The sequence below is a fragment of the Salvelinus alpinus genome, chromosome 2 (genome assembly GCF_045679555.1).
Source record: "Salvelinus alpinus chromosome 2, SLU_Salpinus.1, whole genome shotgun sequence".
NCBI lineage: Eukaryota > Metazoa > Chordata > Actinopteri > Salmoniformes > Salmonidae > Salvelinus > Salvelinus alpinus.
In genome coordinates this window covers 38,234,065-38,250,318 of record NC_092087.1, presented here as the reverse complement: position 1 = coordinate 38,250,318, position 16,254 = coordinate 38,234,065, and the positions used below count along the sequence as shown (strand labels likewise).

Below are 16,254 nucleotides of genomic sequence, written 5' to 3'. Positions count from 1 at the left end.
CTTGACTGCTAATTTAGTATCTGTGCTGCAATATGGAACATTCTAGTGGGCAGCCATGTCCTGACTCAAAGGCACCAGACAAGAAAAGAGGAACCAACAGACACTTTGATTCTTCTCTTTAAGTTGTTCTATTGGTCTTCCATGACATGAATATGGGGTTATAACTCAGTGAACACACTTCATCAATCAATAATAGTGATAAATTCATCAATAACATAGCATCTGTTCTGAACACCTGCCAATGCAAGTGCACAGGGGTGTGTCTAGCGTGGTTTTCCAAACTTATTTTGCGCACGCCCAGTACACATACCGCGCAGTCAGTGGCTTGAGATTTCTTTAAACAAGCTAACGTTAGTCAGGCAGCAGCGAATCGTACAACAGCACATACCGGCTGAGAGACAACTCATAGCAAGAGAAGGTATAACATCTCACCGCTGTATCAAATTATACAGTTTAATGTACATTACTGGCTTGCTTGTAGAAAGAAGGAAAACTGCGGTAGTTTCTAATTTGCCCATCGTGGATAATTTAGCATCAGCAAACTAGCGAACATTTACTAGTAGAACACTGTCACTGCGATACTTGCTAGCTATTCACGTTTAGTTATCTAGCTATGTTCCATAAACAGAAAATGAATTGTTACAGAAAGGGCTATCTGGCCTAACCAAGTGTAACACAATATCAGCTCGCTAGCTACTAACGTACAAGTAGTGAGAAGACGTGCAAAGTTAGCCTACCAGACCGTTATGGCTAGTTGGCTACCAAACTAGCTAGCTAACTTGCGCAGTCATTAAATCAACTTGCTGTGATTTACTTACTCTACTCCGTAGCTAAGTTTATATCCTCGAAACAAGTTTTGGATATTTGAGATGTAAGAAACCTGCCCTACAGTTGACATAAAGTAGTGAAACTGAAGTATTTTGAATCAGCATCACCATGCCAGAGTACCATGCTAATTTTGCTAGCTAGTTGCTAACGGCACCCCCCAAAGTCCTTCCCTAGATTTACTGTGAGTGGGTAAAGTGTCTGACGTAGAGAAGAATAACGAATTTCATTGGAGCACAAAGGTTGTCATTTTAAAATGTTTTCGAAAAATTTGTCGGACGGCAAAATGGGCTAACATTTGCTAGCATTAGGCCAAAGTATTTGTCAGTAACTGGTGTTTTAGTGATGTATAGCTAGCTAGTATGACTTACTCAATCATATATTGATCGGGTGAATATACCATATGCGTTTTTTTGGTGAAAATATAACTTTTCATGAACTTGTAGCGAAGACAGTCAGTTAATGGTACTAGTCAGTTCAGACCATCACTACCGTTAACGTTACTATGCCTAATGTATTGATTATGACAATATTTCCAGGGCACCATGGAGATAAATGATGGAAACCTTCAGACCCTCACAGAATTTATGCGCAAAACTCTGGACCCAGATCCATCCGTAAGACGTCCAGGTATGGGAGCTCAGAGTAGAATGCTTGCAATAAACATATACAATGATATATACATTGGCATTTATGTACAATTTCCCAGTGCTTGACTGGAATGTTCTTATTTCCCTCTTCCAGCTGAAAAGTTTCTTGAGTCAGTTGAAGGGAACCAGAATTACCCAATATTGCTGCTTACATTGTTGGAGAAATCCCAAGACAATGTGATCCGGGTGTGTGCAGCTGTCACCTTCAAAAATTACATCAAGAGGAACTGGCGCATAGTAAGTTAGTAGTGGTGGTCTGATTATTGGAAGAAATGTTATGGGTTGTGCAAGTATTGTTGTCCCAATGTTGGCATGACAAGTGTTACTTTGTATTCTGTCTCTTTCAGATTGAAGATGAACCCAACAAAATCTCAGATCCGGACCGAACCACTATCAAGGCCAACATTGTAAATTTGATGCTGAGCAGCCCTGAACAGATTCAGAAACAGGTATGTCTTCACATGAGTCAAGACCTGTTACCTGTTCATCTACTCTAAATCAAAGTCAGCGGGCTGGTGCTTGTTTTGAGTTTCATATGAGGTTCTTGGAATCCATGGGTTCACAATCCTTTAGAATAATACATGTATACAATCAAAAGGGAGATTTGTAGAGATGGTTCAGTTTTTCTGTATTTACTGTTCTTCTACAGTTGAGTGATGCCATCAGCATCATCGGTAGAGAGGACTTCCCTCTGAAGTGGCCGGACCTCCTGACAGAGATGGTGACCCGCTTCCAGAGCGGAGACTTCCACATAATCAACGGAGTGCTCCGGACCGCACACTCACTTTTCAAGAGGTTAACCACCATGAGCATGACACGTGGCCCTCTAATGATAGGTGTCATAGTAAATCATGTCTTTGTTTTTAATTTTGAAAGATATTAACACTGATCATCTGTTTTCCCAGGTATCGACATGAGTTTAAGTCAAATGAGCTATGGCTGGAGATTAAGCTGGTGTTGGACACGTTTGCGAATCCACTGACTGAACTCTTCAAGGTTAGTGGTGGATTGGTTTCAGAGTTATTCAACTCGAACAATTGAAGTGTATTTTAAGTAAAAACAACATGCGTCTGGAAATTGTTGCTTGCCGTCCCTTGCTTTTACTTTATAGTACTTTAATTATTCAGACATGGGAAGACATTATCTGCTATTCATGTCTATTGTTTTTTTCAGGCCACCATTGAGCTGTGTCAGACCCATGCGACTGACATCAATGCTTTGAAGATCCTCTTCTCGTCCCTTACTCTGATCTCAAAGCTTTTCTACAGTCTCAACTTTCAGGTGCGTCCCCCCTGCCTCTTACCTGCTTTATGCCCACAAGAACTTACTGTATTTAAATGTGATGCTTTTTCACTGGAGTTATCTCATTTTTCCGTCTTTGTCTCTGCCTTCACAGGACCTTCCAGAGTTCTTTGAGGACAACATGGAGACATGGATGTCTAATTTCCATAACTTGTTGACCTTGGATAACAAGCTACTACAAACAGATGTGAGTGGACCTGGTGATTAACAGCACTTTCACTGTAAGATGTGAAAGTGGCTATTAATGAATCAGTTGATTAAACTTGTGATACGGTCTTGTCTTTTCCTCCCAACAGGATGAAGAGGAGGCAGGTCTTCTGGAGCTGCTCAAGTCTCAGATCTGTGACAACGCTGCTCTGTATGCCCAGAAGTACGATGAAGAATTCCAGCCTTACCTGCCTCGGTTTGTCACCGCTATCTGGAACCTGCTGGTCTCCACTGGCCAGGAGGTCAAGTACGATCTGGTGAGACTGCTGATACATTCATGTAGCTTATCAATAGATCATGTTGACCACCTGCTAATACGTTTGCTTGGGGCGGCAGGTAGCCTAGTGGTTAGAGCATTGGACTAGTAACTGAAAGGTTGCAAGCTCGAATCCCCGAGCTGACAAGGTAAAAATCTGTTCTGCCCCTGAACAAGGCAGTTAACCCACTGTTCCTAGGCCGTCATTGAAAATAGGAATTTGTTCTTAACTGACTTGCCTAGTTAAATAAAGGTAAAATAATATGTTTGCTCCTTTTATGTTTGTGACGTAGCTTGTGAGCAATGCTATTCAGTTCCTGGCATCTGTGTGTGAAAGGCCCCACTACAAGCATCTGTTTGAGGACCAGAACACACTCACCAGCATCTGTGAGAAGGTCATTGTGCCTAACATGGAGTTCAGAAGTGAGTTTAGACTGAAACAGTATCTTGGGGATAAATGGCTACATGACTATTGTTTCTGATCTTGCTATTGTACATTAATGGCAGCGATTTGCATAATGGTCTCTGATACTGATACATAGATTTCTGTCTCCAGGTGCTGATGAGGAGGCCTTTGAGGATAACTCTGAGGAATATATCCGAAGAGATCTTGAAGGATCAGGTATATATTTTTTTTAACTCAACAAGACCAAAATTGAACTGGAGGATTGTTGAAGTATAGGTATTCAAGGTACACTGATATTCACCCCTCGGTTCTGTCTCCTTCCTGCAGACATAGACACTCGGCGCAGGGCTGCTTGTGACTTGGTGAGAGGCCTGTGTAAGTTCTTTGAGGGCCCGGTCACAGCCATCTTTTCTGGCTATGTCAACTCCATGCTTGGGGAGTATGCCAAGAACCCAGGGGTGAACTGGAAGCACAAAGACGCTGCCATCTACCTGGTCACATCTCTGGCCTCAAAAGCCCAGACAGCGAAGGTATGATTAGGTCATTATGCCTATTGTATTTGGGAGTGTTTGTGACATCTGATGGGTTATACAGTTGAAGTCAGAAGTTTACATACACCTTAGCCAAATACATTTAAACTCAGTTTTTCACAATTCCTGACATTTAATCCTAGTAAAAATTCCCTGTCTTAGGTCAGTTAGGATCACCACTTTATTTTAAGAATGTGAAATGTCAGAATAATAGTAGAGAATTATTTATTTCAGGTTTTATTTCTTTCATCCCATTCCTAGTGGGTCAGAATTGGGTCAAACGTTTTGGGTATCCTTCCACAAGCTTCCCACAATGAGTTGGGTGAATTTTGGCACATTCCTCCTGACCGCGCTGGTGTAACTGAGTCAGGTTGATAGGCCACCTTGCTTGCACAAGCTTTTTCAGTTCTGCCCACAAATTTTCTATAGGATTGAGGTCAGGGCTTTGTGATGGCCACTCCAAGACCTTCACTATGTTGTCCTTAAGACTTTTTGCCACAGCTTTGGAAGTATGCTTAGGCTCATTGTCCATTTGCGACCAAGCTTTAACTCCCTGACTGATGTCTTGAGATGTTGCTTCAATATATCCACATAATTTTCCTCCGTCATGATGATGCCATTTATTTTGTGAAGAGCACCAGTCATTCCTGCAGCAAAGCACCCCCACAACATGATGCTGCCACCCCTGTGCTACACGGTTGGGATGGTGTTCTTCGGCTTGCAAGTCTCCACCTTTATCCTCCAAACATAACGATGGTCATTATGGCCAAACAGTTCTATTTTTGTTTCATCAGACCAGAGGACATTTCTCCAAAAAGTACGATCTTTGTCCCTGTGTGCAGTTGCAAACCGTAGTCTGGCTTTTTTATGGCGGTTTTGGAGCAGTGGCTTCTTCCTTGCTGAGCGGCCTTTCAGGTTATGTCGATATAGGACTCGTTTTTACTGAAGATATAGATACTTTTGTACCTGTTTTCTCCAGCATCTTCACAAGGTCCTTTGCTGTTGTTGTGGGATTGATTTGCACTTTTCGCACCCAAGTACGTTCATCTCTAGGAGACAGAGCGGTATGATGGCTGCGTGGTCCCAAGGTGTTTATACTTGCGTACTATTGTTTGTACAGATGAACAGTGTACCTTCAGGTGTTTGGAATTTGCTCCCAAGCATGAACCAGACTTGTGGAGATCTATAATTTTTTTTATGCGGTCTTGGCTGATTTCTTTTGATTTTCCTAGGATGTCAAGCAAATAGGCACTGAGTTTGAAGGTAGGCCTTGAAATACATCCACAGGTACACCTCCAATAGGCTAAGTGACATCATTTGAGTCAATCAGAAGCTTCTAAAGCCATGACATTTTCTGGAATTTTCCAAGCTGTTTAAAGGCACTGTCAACTTAGTGTATGTAAACTTCTGACCCACTGGAATTGTGATACAGTGAAATAATCGGTCTGTAAACAATTGTTGGAACGATTACTTGTGTCATGCACAAAGTAGATGTCCTAACCGACTTGCAAAAACTATAGTTTGTTAACAAGAAATTTGGAGTGGTTGAAAAACGAGTTCTAATGACGCCAATCTAAGTATATGTGAACATCTGACTTCAACTGTAAATGTTTTTGCAGTAGAGACATTGAGCTAATTACATGGACAAAATGTTTATTTTTCAGCATGGTATCACGCAAGCTAACGAGTTGGTGAACCTTACAGAATTCTTTGTGAACCACATTCTCACAGACCTCAAATCCCAGAACGGTAAATATAAAGTTGAACTTAGAAACAAACGATGAATGAATTAACCATCACCGCTGGTGATTGCTTTATAGCTGCACTGTTATGGAAAATGTTTACTCTGTTCTATTATAGTCAATGAGTTCCCAGTGTTGAAGGCTGATGCCATCAAATATGTCATGATCTTCAGAAGTCAGGTATGATTTTGTTTTCTCTACCCTCTGAAAATTCACTGTCATGAGTTCAGCCCATTTACTAAGGGTTGAAATCAACGCTTGCAGTTGCCCGTGAATAACCAGTCCTCGGTCCCCTCTTGTCTTCCAGCTGCCCAAAGAGCAGCTGCTGCAGGCTGTACCTCTGCTGGTGGCCCACCTGCAGGCAGAGAGCACGGTAGAGCACACCTACGCTGCCCATGCACTGGAGAGACTCTTCACCATGAGGGGCCCCAACAACTCCACTCTGTGAGTAGTAACCATCTATACTTAGATAATTAAATAAGGACTTTGTCTTTTCCTACACTACACAAATATAATCAACTATACACAGCATCCATAGTAGTTTGTTTGTTTGTTAATAAAACTCTTTGGTCATTACCAATAACCTTAGTTTGTAACTTTTGGTGCCTCATGTCAGTAGTGATTAATCATCTGTCATCATGTTTCAGTATCACTCCTGCAGAGATGGCCCCCTTCACAGAACAGCTGCTAAACAACCTGTTCAAGGCCCTGGCTCTGCCTGGCTCCTCAGAGAATGAATATATCATGAAAGGTACTTGAGTTTGAGTGTTAAATGCTCTGCTTATAATTCTATGGCTTTCATTGTATTTTTAGCTATGTCCTTTTGCTTAATGTCGTCACGGAGGACCTAATGTCACCTTCCTTTTAAGGTTGCAGACAACGTTTTTCAGTGTGTACTGATCCTTGTCCTCTACCCAGACTTCTCCTTCATTTTATTCCAGCCATCATGCGCAGCTTCTCCCTCCTGCAGGAGGCCATTGTTTCTTACATCCCCACTCTGATTGGCCAGCTCACTCACAAGCTCCTGCTGGTCAGCAAGGTAGGTCACACACTCATCTCTTGTCTGCATTGCTGTGGATGCATGTACACATGAGCTGACTTGCATTGTGTCTAAAGGCATCCGGATACATAGGTTCGGTTTGCTCCTTGCAGAACTTGGCTAGGCGTAATTCATGTCTGTGCTCGCATACGCCCTTAAAATACCTTCACTTCAAAACAAGAAAAGAATTGGCAATATTACGGTTTGTCCCGCTTGAGACGCTGTAGCCAGCACACTTCCTAAAAATCGTCTCTAAATTTATCTTAGATAAATTGACACTTTTGTCGAGGACGTCTTAGTCGTGCAATTTTACATCTAAGATGTTTAGTGCAGTATTTCTCAAGTGAAAAAAATGCATGAAAAATAGTTATCTATCGTTGAATGACAAACACTCAATTAACAAATCTCTATGAAGGGGCGTGGACTTCGACCACCGAACTTAAACTTGCCTCAAGAAAAACAGCTGTGAATAAATTGCCGAACACCAAAAGTCACAATTTCGCCATAACATACAGTGCCTTCGGAAAGTATTCAGACCCCTTGACTTTTTCCACATTTTGTTACGTTAAAGCCTTATTCTAAAATGGATTAAATCAATAAAAATCCTCAGCAATCTACACACAATTCCCCATAATGACAAAGCGAAAACAGGTTTTTAGAAGTTTTAGCACATTTATAAAAAATAAAAAAACATGCCTTATTTACAGAAGTATTCAGACCCTTTGCTGTAAGACTTGAAATTGAGCATCCTGTTTCCATTGATCGTCCTTGAGATGTTTCTACAACTTGATTGGAGTACACCTTTGGTAAATTAAATTCATTGGACATGATTTGGAAAGGCACACACCTGTCTATACAAAGCCCCACAGAGCAAAAACCAAGCCATGAGGTCGAAGGAATTGTCCGTAGAGCTCCGAGACAGGATTGTGTCGAGGCACAGATCTGGGGAAGGGTACCAAAACATTTCTGCAGCATTGAAGGTTCCCAAGAACACAGTGACCTCTATCATTCTTAAATGTAAGAGGTTTGGAACCACCAAGACTCTTCCTAGAGCTGGCTGCCCGGCCAAATTGAACAATCGGGGGAGAATGGTCTCGATCACGGAGGTGACCAAGAACCCGATGGTCACTCTGACAGAGCTCTAGAGTTCCTCTGTGGAGATGGGAGAACCTTCCAGAAGGACAACCATCTCTGCAGCACTCCACCAATCAGGCCTTTATGAAAGAGTGGCCAGACTGAAGCTAGTCCTAAGTAAAAGGCACATGAAAGCCCACTTGGAGTTTGCCAAAAAGCACCTAAAGACTCAGACCATGAGAAACAAGATTCTCTGGTCTGATGAAACCAAGATTGAACTCTGGCCTGAATGCCAAGAGTCGTCACATCTGGAGGAAATCTGAAATCTGGCACCATTGATAGTTACAAATCAGGATATTATTAGTATCGTTTTTGACAATATCGCCATACAATTTTTGCGCTACTTGGATGTACCAAGTACAGAAACGGCAGTATTTTTCCTTCATAGCTTTGTTCTCCATCTTTTTAAATAGGGAGCCAATTTGTTTTCAGCACTTATTTCCGTGACTGTCTCTCTTGTCCCTCTGCAGCAGACATATGGTGAGCATTATGTTTGGAACATTGAATCGCAATAAAATCAGTATATAATCGCAATAAATATCGTATCGGCACGTAAGTGCTGTGATATCGTATCGTGGGGTCCATGGCAATTTCCATCCCTATTATTTACCTGTATCATGTTTCTTCCAGAACCCCAGCAAGCCTCACTTTAACCACTACCTGTTTGAGTCCCTGTGCCTGTCCATCCGGATCACCTGCAAGGCCAACACTACCACTGTGGGCAGCTTCGAGGAGGCCCTCTTCCCAGTCTTCACTGAGATCCTACAGAATGATGTACAGGGTATGTGGCTGTACTCTAGAAAGCAGCAGGTTATAGAAGTTCATGTTAAGCATAAGATGCCTGTCTGACTAGAACATGCCTAGGAAACTGAGTAGGTGGATGAAGGGGTTGAATTGCATGGATGCAGTGTTGGCAAACTATACATTGCCCTTCTTACATCAACTGTCCCACTTCCTGTTGCAGAGTTTGTGCCGTACGTGTTCCAGGTGATGTCCCTGCTTCTGGAGATCCACACCAGCTCCATCCCCAACTCCTACATGGCCCTTTTCCCCCACCTGCTGCAGCCTGTGCTGTGGGAACGCACTGGCAACATTCCCCCTCTGGTGCGCCTGCTTCAGGCCTATCTGGAGAAGGGGGGAGCCACCATAGCCAGCTCTGCTGCTGACAAAATAGTGAGTTATAGCTGGGGGTACTGTAATAAGAGGAGTCTTACTGTACTTTTCTGAAACCTACCTGTCTTAATTTACCTGTTGATGCATGCAATTAGTTAGTTGTGATAATCTGATGTTAAAGTGCTCTCCCTATACAGCCTGGCCTGCTAGGAGTCTTCCAGAAGCTCATAGCCTCCAAGGCCAATGACCACCAAGGTTTCTACCTGATGAACAGTATCATAGAGCACATGCCGACGTGAGTCAACAACCTCCACCTCTGTCTTCTAACGGTGAACTTTGTGTGTAGTTGACATGGGGGCTGTATTATGAGTTATGTTGTTCTCTCGCTCTCCCTCTCAGGGAGTCCATTGTTCAGTACAGGAAACAGATCTTCATCCTGCTCTTTCAGAGACTGCAGAGCTCCAAAACCACCAAGTTCATCAAGAGTGAGTATAGCTTAAAACAAATGTTGGCATGTTTATTTAAGAAGTACAATTGAAACTGCACCCACATCCTCTTTGTTATGCTTGCACAACAGGAGTGTGTAGGGTTATATTACCCTAGTTTTAGAATGAGCTCTGTGTGATCTCTCAATGCTGCACATTTTCACAAGCCCTCCTATTTTCCACAGGCTTCATGGTGTTTATCAATCTGTATGGTGTCAAGTACGGAGCCATTGCTCTGCAGGAGATTTTTGACAGCATACAGCCAAAGTAAGTATCTCTTGTCAGACTAAATGAGACTGACCTTTGACACGTTTGATTCAGTTTATGTCCATTAGTGTAGCCTTGGAGCTGAGTGTGCAGATGACTCATTTACATTGATCTGCATGCAAGCCAGTCAGTTGTCTCTTTTGGCTTTTAAAGGCCAACCATGTCCTCGTACTGCATTACACACACTTGCATGGCATGTTAGGCTGAGCTTGGAATGTTTTATCATAGTCCATATTATAGCCCTTAATGAATGTAATAAAAGATAAGAACCACGTGGAGAGGTATTCTCAGTGCTGAGTCTAATTTCTCTTGTAGGATGTTTGGCATGGTGCTGGAGAAGATAGTCATTCCAGAGGTGCAGAAAGTGTCTGGACCAGTGGAGAAGAAGATCTGTGCTGTGGGCATCATCAAGATCCTCACCGAGTGCCCTGCCATGATAGATACTGAGTACACCAAACTCTGGTGAGAAACTGTCCTGGAATATTATTACACTTTGTAGTGTTTTTACTAAATGAATGGCCTGCTAAATTGTTTATTCTTTAGGACCCCCCTGCTTCAGGCCCTGATTGGGCTATTTGAGCTACCAGAGGATGATAGCATCCCTGACGACGAGCACTTCATTGACATAGAGGACACACCCGGTTACCAGACTGCTTTCTCCCAGCTGGCCTTTGCTGGGAAGAAGGAGCATGACCCCATCGGAGAGGTGGTCAGCAACCCCAAGATCCTGCTAGCTCAGTCTCTCCACAAGCTCTCTACTGCATGTCCCGGGCGGGTAAGTTGATTTATTGAAATGCACTAATACTTGGCTATGTTAGAGGCAGTGGGCCTCTTGACTAAATCACTCCTTATAGCAGGAACACCTACACAGCAAGGCTCCAATTCTTTATTTTCATGTCCACCTTGTGTTCCAATCTTCTACTCTCATATGATTTAGTCGGTCATTTTAAGCAAAACAACATGGTATAAAAGTTAAGTACCAACTCGGTGTCTTTGTGGTTAGTGTCTGTTCTGAGATTGGATGGTTGGCTCAATACCCGGTCGAGTCCTACCAAAGACTTTAAAATGGCTCCTAATGTCTCTGTTTGGCACTCAGAATTAATGAGTTGGATGGGGGTAAGACCTTGCGACAGACTAGTGTTCTTTCAAAGGGGTGTACTTGTACAACAAGCTGCCGCATACTACAGACACTGAAGATGGGTTCCTGTCCTATGGTGCATTCTGTCTCGGACAAGGCTTACTTATAAAAGTGAAGCCCCAGCTGACTGAGAGCCAGTCACCCAACAGAGTGTTGAAGGTGCTCTAGCACAGCATAGACTGTTTGAGGCCCCAGGAATAGCAGAGCGGGGAGTAGTGTACAACATTTTGGCTCCTAGATTGCTAATGCCTCGCTGAATTATTTTTCTTTGAGTACTATATATGCTTTCAGTAGTAGATGTCAACTGAGTGAATCTCTCCTGTTCACCTCCCATGGCAGGTCCCCTCTATGCTGAGCACCAGCCTGAATGCTGAGGCCCTCCAGTACCTGCAGGGTTACCTCCAGGCTGCCTCTGTACAGCTGGTGTGAACATGGACACAGAAGCTTCCTCACTGACGCATAAGACACCATCACACTGCACAATAACTGGGACTGACTCATCGGGATTGAATGGACAAAACGAAGACTGATCAATTGACTACTCATGGTGGATACTTGGACAATGGGTCAACATGTTCATCTACAAATTGGGATTTTTAAGGGTTTTTAAATGGTGTTAAAAGAAATGGAAGAGCAATAGTTTTTTGTGGGGGGGGTGGGGTTGTCTTTGTCCTTTATTGGCATGCTGTGCAGTTATGGAAAGTTGTGGAAGGCTGGCTTCACCAACACTCAACTTTGTGAATGTTATGCTTTGATATGACCAATGTATCTGCTTGTTTGTCGATTTTGCCATAACGACCTGTCATTGAACATACATTGACAAACCCGACCAACATCGACAGCACTCTGGAGTTAACTGGCTGAATTGGACTTCATGGCTCTTTGCAGAATCAAATGAAGTGTTTTTTTCTTTGTCCTTGTTTTTCAGTAGTTGGATTTCCTTTGTTTTTACTCTTATGGAGGACTGGTGGTCATTACCTCAAAATATAGTGCTTAAAATGTTTCTCTGTTGCATGTAGTTGCACATAGCATTGTCTTTGTTATGTCTGGTCTTAGTGCAGAAACTGTCTATAAATGTGAGTAAAGAGGATCTTGTATAAAACCTGAGCTGTTTTGTGCTTTCAGTGAAAGTCATTGTGTACAGCCTCTTGATTAGCCGTGGCACTCAAATAAAATCACACTTAATACACATTTCCATTTATTTTATTCACATGAATGGCATTTGATCCAGCAGATTGTTACCCTGACAACCTGTTATGAAGATTTTAAAAGTTTATCAAAAAGTGATAACAGCTGCTATAATGCACTTTCTCACCCTTCAGATATCCTGTCAGGGTGTAGTAAGATTGTCTCAGCTGACCCTTTGGTGTGCAGATAGTGTTGGTATTTGGTGACAAAGCCCATTTGGGCAGGAAGGATTGGTCCTATGATGATTTAGCATGGCCGTTGGTAGTGTCAGCCTTCTGCTCCATTGTCTTGAAGGGCAGCATGCACTTGTCACCTCCCATGAAGCGGTACTTCGCAACGTTGGCCTCCCAAGGAAGCAGTCTATAGACAAATGATGTTGAACTAACTACTTTTTGGTCAAGGAAACCTATCACATGAGTTTCTTTTTTAGTCCCCATCCCCTTGAATAATTAGATACTTACGCTTGTGTAATTCAGGGTACTGTATGTACATAAAGCATAGTATGAAGATTGTGCTTGTCCCTGTCACGAGAATTATGTTCTCAGTGTTCATAAACCCAATTGAATTGATTACTCCGCCTGATACCCAGAATTTGTAGGAAACTGGTTGGAATGAATCAGGCGGAGGCCCAGCTACAATTGTCAGGAATGTTTATTTAGAGAGCTCTGCTGTGCATATACAAAAACGTTATTTTTATACTATTCTCTTAACCTACGCATATACATACACACTAAACTTTGGATTCTCTCTTTCTCTCCTGGAGTCTCACCAAAGTTTATTACCACACAGCTGCCAGTTCCAGTCCCCTCCAGATACGGGAAATCTGGAGGGGCTCTCCATGCCTTATCTTATCTCCCCAGAGTTATAGCCAGGTCGGTTCAAACATAGTTTCATGATCCACTTTGTTTTCTTTAGGCACACACATACCTTCCTCTCTTCCCATGTACATGCTACATAACCTCTTTCTTATGAACTAACATTATTTATCAATACAGAAAAACAGGGTAGAATTCAATTGGTTATAGTTCTAGGTTAAATGTATACATCATTTAGTCATTATTCATAACAGTCCCCAAGGATGTGTCCAGGGAGGAATTAAACCCAGCAGCTCCTTCCTGTAGAGTGTGCCAGAGAGCAAAAAGAGATGCAGTGGGTTCAATGGCACAGGTCATGGCATCATTGTGGAACAAGATGGCCAACAAGGGTGTCTTACCTCAATCAATCAAGTTTATTTTATATAGCCCTTCGTACATCAGCTAATATCTCGAAGTGCTGTACAGACAACCAGCCTAAAACCCCAAACAGCAAGCAATGCAGGTGTAGAAGCACGGTGGCTAGGAAAAACTCCCTAGAAAGGCCAAAACCTAGGAAGAAACCTAGAGAGGAACCAGGCTATGAGGGGTGGCCAGTCCTCTTCTGGCTGCCGGGTGGAGATTATAACAGAACTATGCCAAGATGTTCAAAATGTTCACAAGTGACAAGCATGGTCAAATAATAATCATGAATAATTTTCAGTTGGCTTTTCATAGCCGATCATTAAGAGTTGAAAACAGCAGGTCTGGGACAGGTGGCGGTTCCATAACCGCAGGCAGAACAGTTGAAACTGGAATAGCGGCAAGGCCAGGTGGACTGGGGACAGCAAGGAGTCATCATGCCCGGTAGTCCTGACGTATGGTCCTAGGGCTCAGGTCCTCCGAGAGAGAGAAAGAAGGAGAGAATTAGAGAGAGCCAAGATTTTCAAAATGTTCATAAATGACAAGCATGGTCAAATAATAAATCAGGAATAAAAGTCAGTTGGCTTTTCATAGCCGATCATTAAGAGTTGAAAGCAGCAGGTCTGGGACAGGTAGGGGTTCCATAACCGCAGGCAGAACAGTTGAAACTGGAACAGCAGCAAGGCCAGGTGGACTGGGGACAGCAAGGAGTCATCATGCCCGGTTTGCCGTGACGTATGGTCCTAGGGCTCAGGTTCTCCGAGAGAGAGAAAGAAAGAGAGAACGAGAGAATTAGAGAGAGCATACTTAAATTCACACAGGACACTGGATAAGACAGGAGAAGTACTCCAGGTATAACCAACTGACCCTAGCCCCCCGACACATAAACTACTGCAGCTTAAATACTGGAGGCTGAGACAGGAGGGGTCAGGAGACACTGTGGCCCCATCCGATGATACCCCCGGACAGGGCCAAACAGGAAGGATATAACCCCACCCACTTTGCCAAAGCACAGCCCCCGCACCACTAGAGGGATATCTTCAACCACCAACTTACAATCCTGAGACAAGGCCGAGTATAGCACACAAAGATCTCCACCACAGCACAAACCAAGGGGGGGCGCCAACCCAGACAGGAAGATCACGTCAGTAACTCAACCCACTCAAGTGACGCACCCCTCCTAGGGACGGCATGAAAGAGCACCAGTAAGCCAGTGACTCAGCCCCTGTAATAGGGTTAGAGGCAGAGAATCCCAGTGGAGAGAGGGGAACCGGCCAGGCAGAGACAGCAAGGGCGGTTCGTTGCTCCAGAGCCTTTCCGTTCACCTTCACACTCCTGGGCCAGACTACACTCAATCATATGACCTACTGAAGAGATAAGTTTTCAGTAAAGACTTAAAGTTTGAGACCGAGTCTGCGTCTCTCACATGGGTAGGCAGACCGTTCCATAAAAATGGAGATCTATAGGAGAAAGCCCTGCCTCCCGCTGTTTGCTTAGAAATTCTAGGGACAATTAGGAGGCCTGCGTCTTGTGACCGTAGCGTACGTATAGGTATGTACGGCAGGACCAACTCGGAAAGATAGGTAGGAGCAAGCCCATGTAACGCTTTATAGGTTAACAGTAAAACCTTGAAATCAGCCCTTGCCTTAACAGGAAGCCAGTGTAGGGAAGCTAGCACTGGAGTAATATGATCAAATTTCTTGGTTCTAGTCAGGATTCTAGCAGCCGTATTTAGCACTAACTGAAGTTTATTTAGTGCTTTATCCGGGTAGCCGGAAAGTAGAGCATTGCAGTAGTCTAACCTAGAAGTAACAAATGCATGGATTAATTTTTCTGCATCATTTTTGGACAGAAAATTTCTGATTTTTGCAATGTTACGTAGATGGAAAAAAGCTGTCCTTGAAACAGTCTTGATATGTTCGTCAAAAGAGAGATCAGGGTCAAGAGTAACGCCGAGGTCCTTCACAGTTTTATTTGAGACGACTTTACAACCATCAAGATTAATTGTCAGATTTAACAGAAGATCTCTTTGTTTCTTACCTCATCTCGCAGCCAGCGAACATGCCGGTGTCGACAATATAAAGACAGACCAGTGTGGTTTTGATGCCGACCAGGCCCTCTTCTGCCAGAAAACTATGGGTTAATGAAACCCCACCGCCCCAAATTTACTTGCACAGTAGTCCGGCGCCGACACGAGATGGCCGCCTCGCTTCGCGTTCCTTGGAAAATATGCAGTATTTTGTTTTTTGATGTGTTATTTCTTACATCGGTACCCCAGGTAATCTTAGGTTTCATTACATACAGTCGGGAGGAACTACTGAATATACGATTAACGTCAACTCATCATCGTTCCTACCAGGAATATGACTTTCCCGAAACGGATCCAGTGTTTTGCCTTCCACCCAATACAATGGATCTGATCCCAGCCGGCGACCCTGTGCGACGCCGTAAAAGGGGCAAACGAGGCGGTCTCCTGGTCAGGCTTCGGAGACGGGCACATCGCGCTCCACTCCCTAGCATACTACTCGCCAATGTCCAGTCTCTTGACAATAAGGTTGATGAAATCCGAGCACGGGTAGCATTCCAGAGAGACATCAGGGATTGCAACGTGCTCTGCTTCACGGAAACATGGCTAACTCAAGAGACGCTAACGGAGTCGGTGCAGCCAGCTGGTTTCTTCATGCATCGCGCCGACAGAAACAAACATCTTTCTGGTAAGAAGAGGGGCGGGGGGGTATGCCTTATGATTAACGAGACG

The 16,254-nt window shown here is 43.5% G+C and overlaps 1 protein-coding gene across 1 annotated transcript; it reads left to right on the top strand.

The window, feature by feature from the left end:
* Nucleotides 1-279: 279 nt before the first annotated feature.
* LOC139560203 (exportin-2) lies at nt 280-12,285 on the top strand. The gene is made up of 25 exons (XM_071376767.1): nt 280-418; nt 1,365-1,455; nt 1,570-1,712; nt 1,823-1,924; nt 2,125-2,270; nt 2,381-2,471; nt 2,649-2,756; nt 2,872-2,964; nt 3,074-3,241; nt 3,534-3,663; nt 3,797-3,862; nt 3,974-4,176; nt 5,841-5,925; nt 6,037-6,098; nt 6,226-6,362; nt 6,566-6,669; nt 6,860-6,957; nt 8,722-8,872; nt 9,056-9,264; nt 9,402-9,499; nt 9,604-9,689; nt 9,875-9,956; nt 10,272-10,418; nt 10,500-10,731; nt 11,434-12,285. The coding sequence occupies exons 2-25, from the start codon at nt 1,371-1,373 to the stop codon at nt 11,521-11,523; spliced, it is 2,916 nt and encodes a 971-aa protein (XP_071232868.1). The 5' UTR covers nt 280-418; nt 1,365-1,370; the 3' UTR covers nt 11,524-12,285.
* The last annotated feature ends 3,969 nt before the right edge of the window (nt 12,286-16,254 follow it).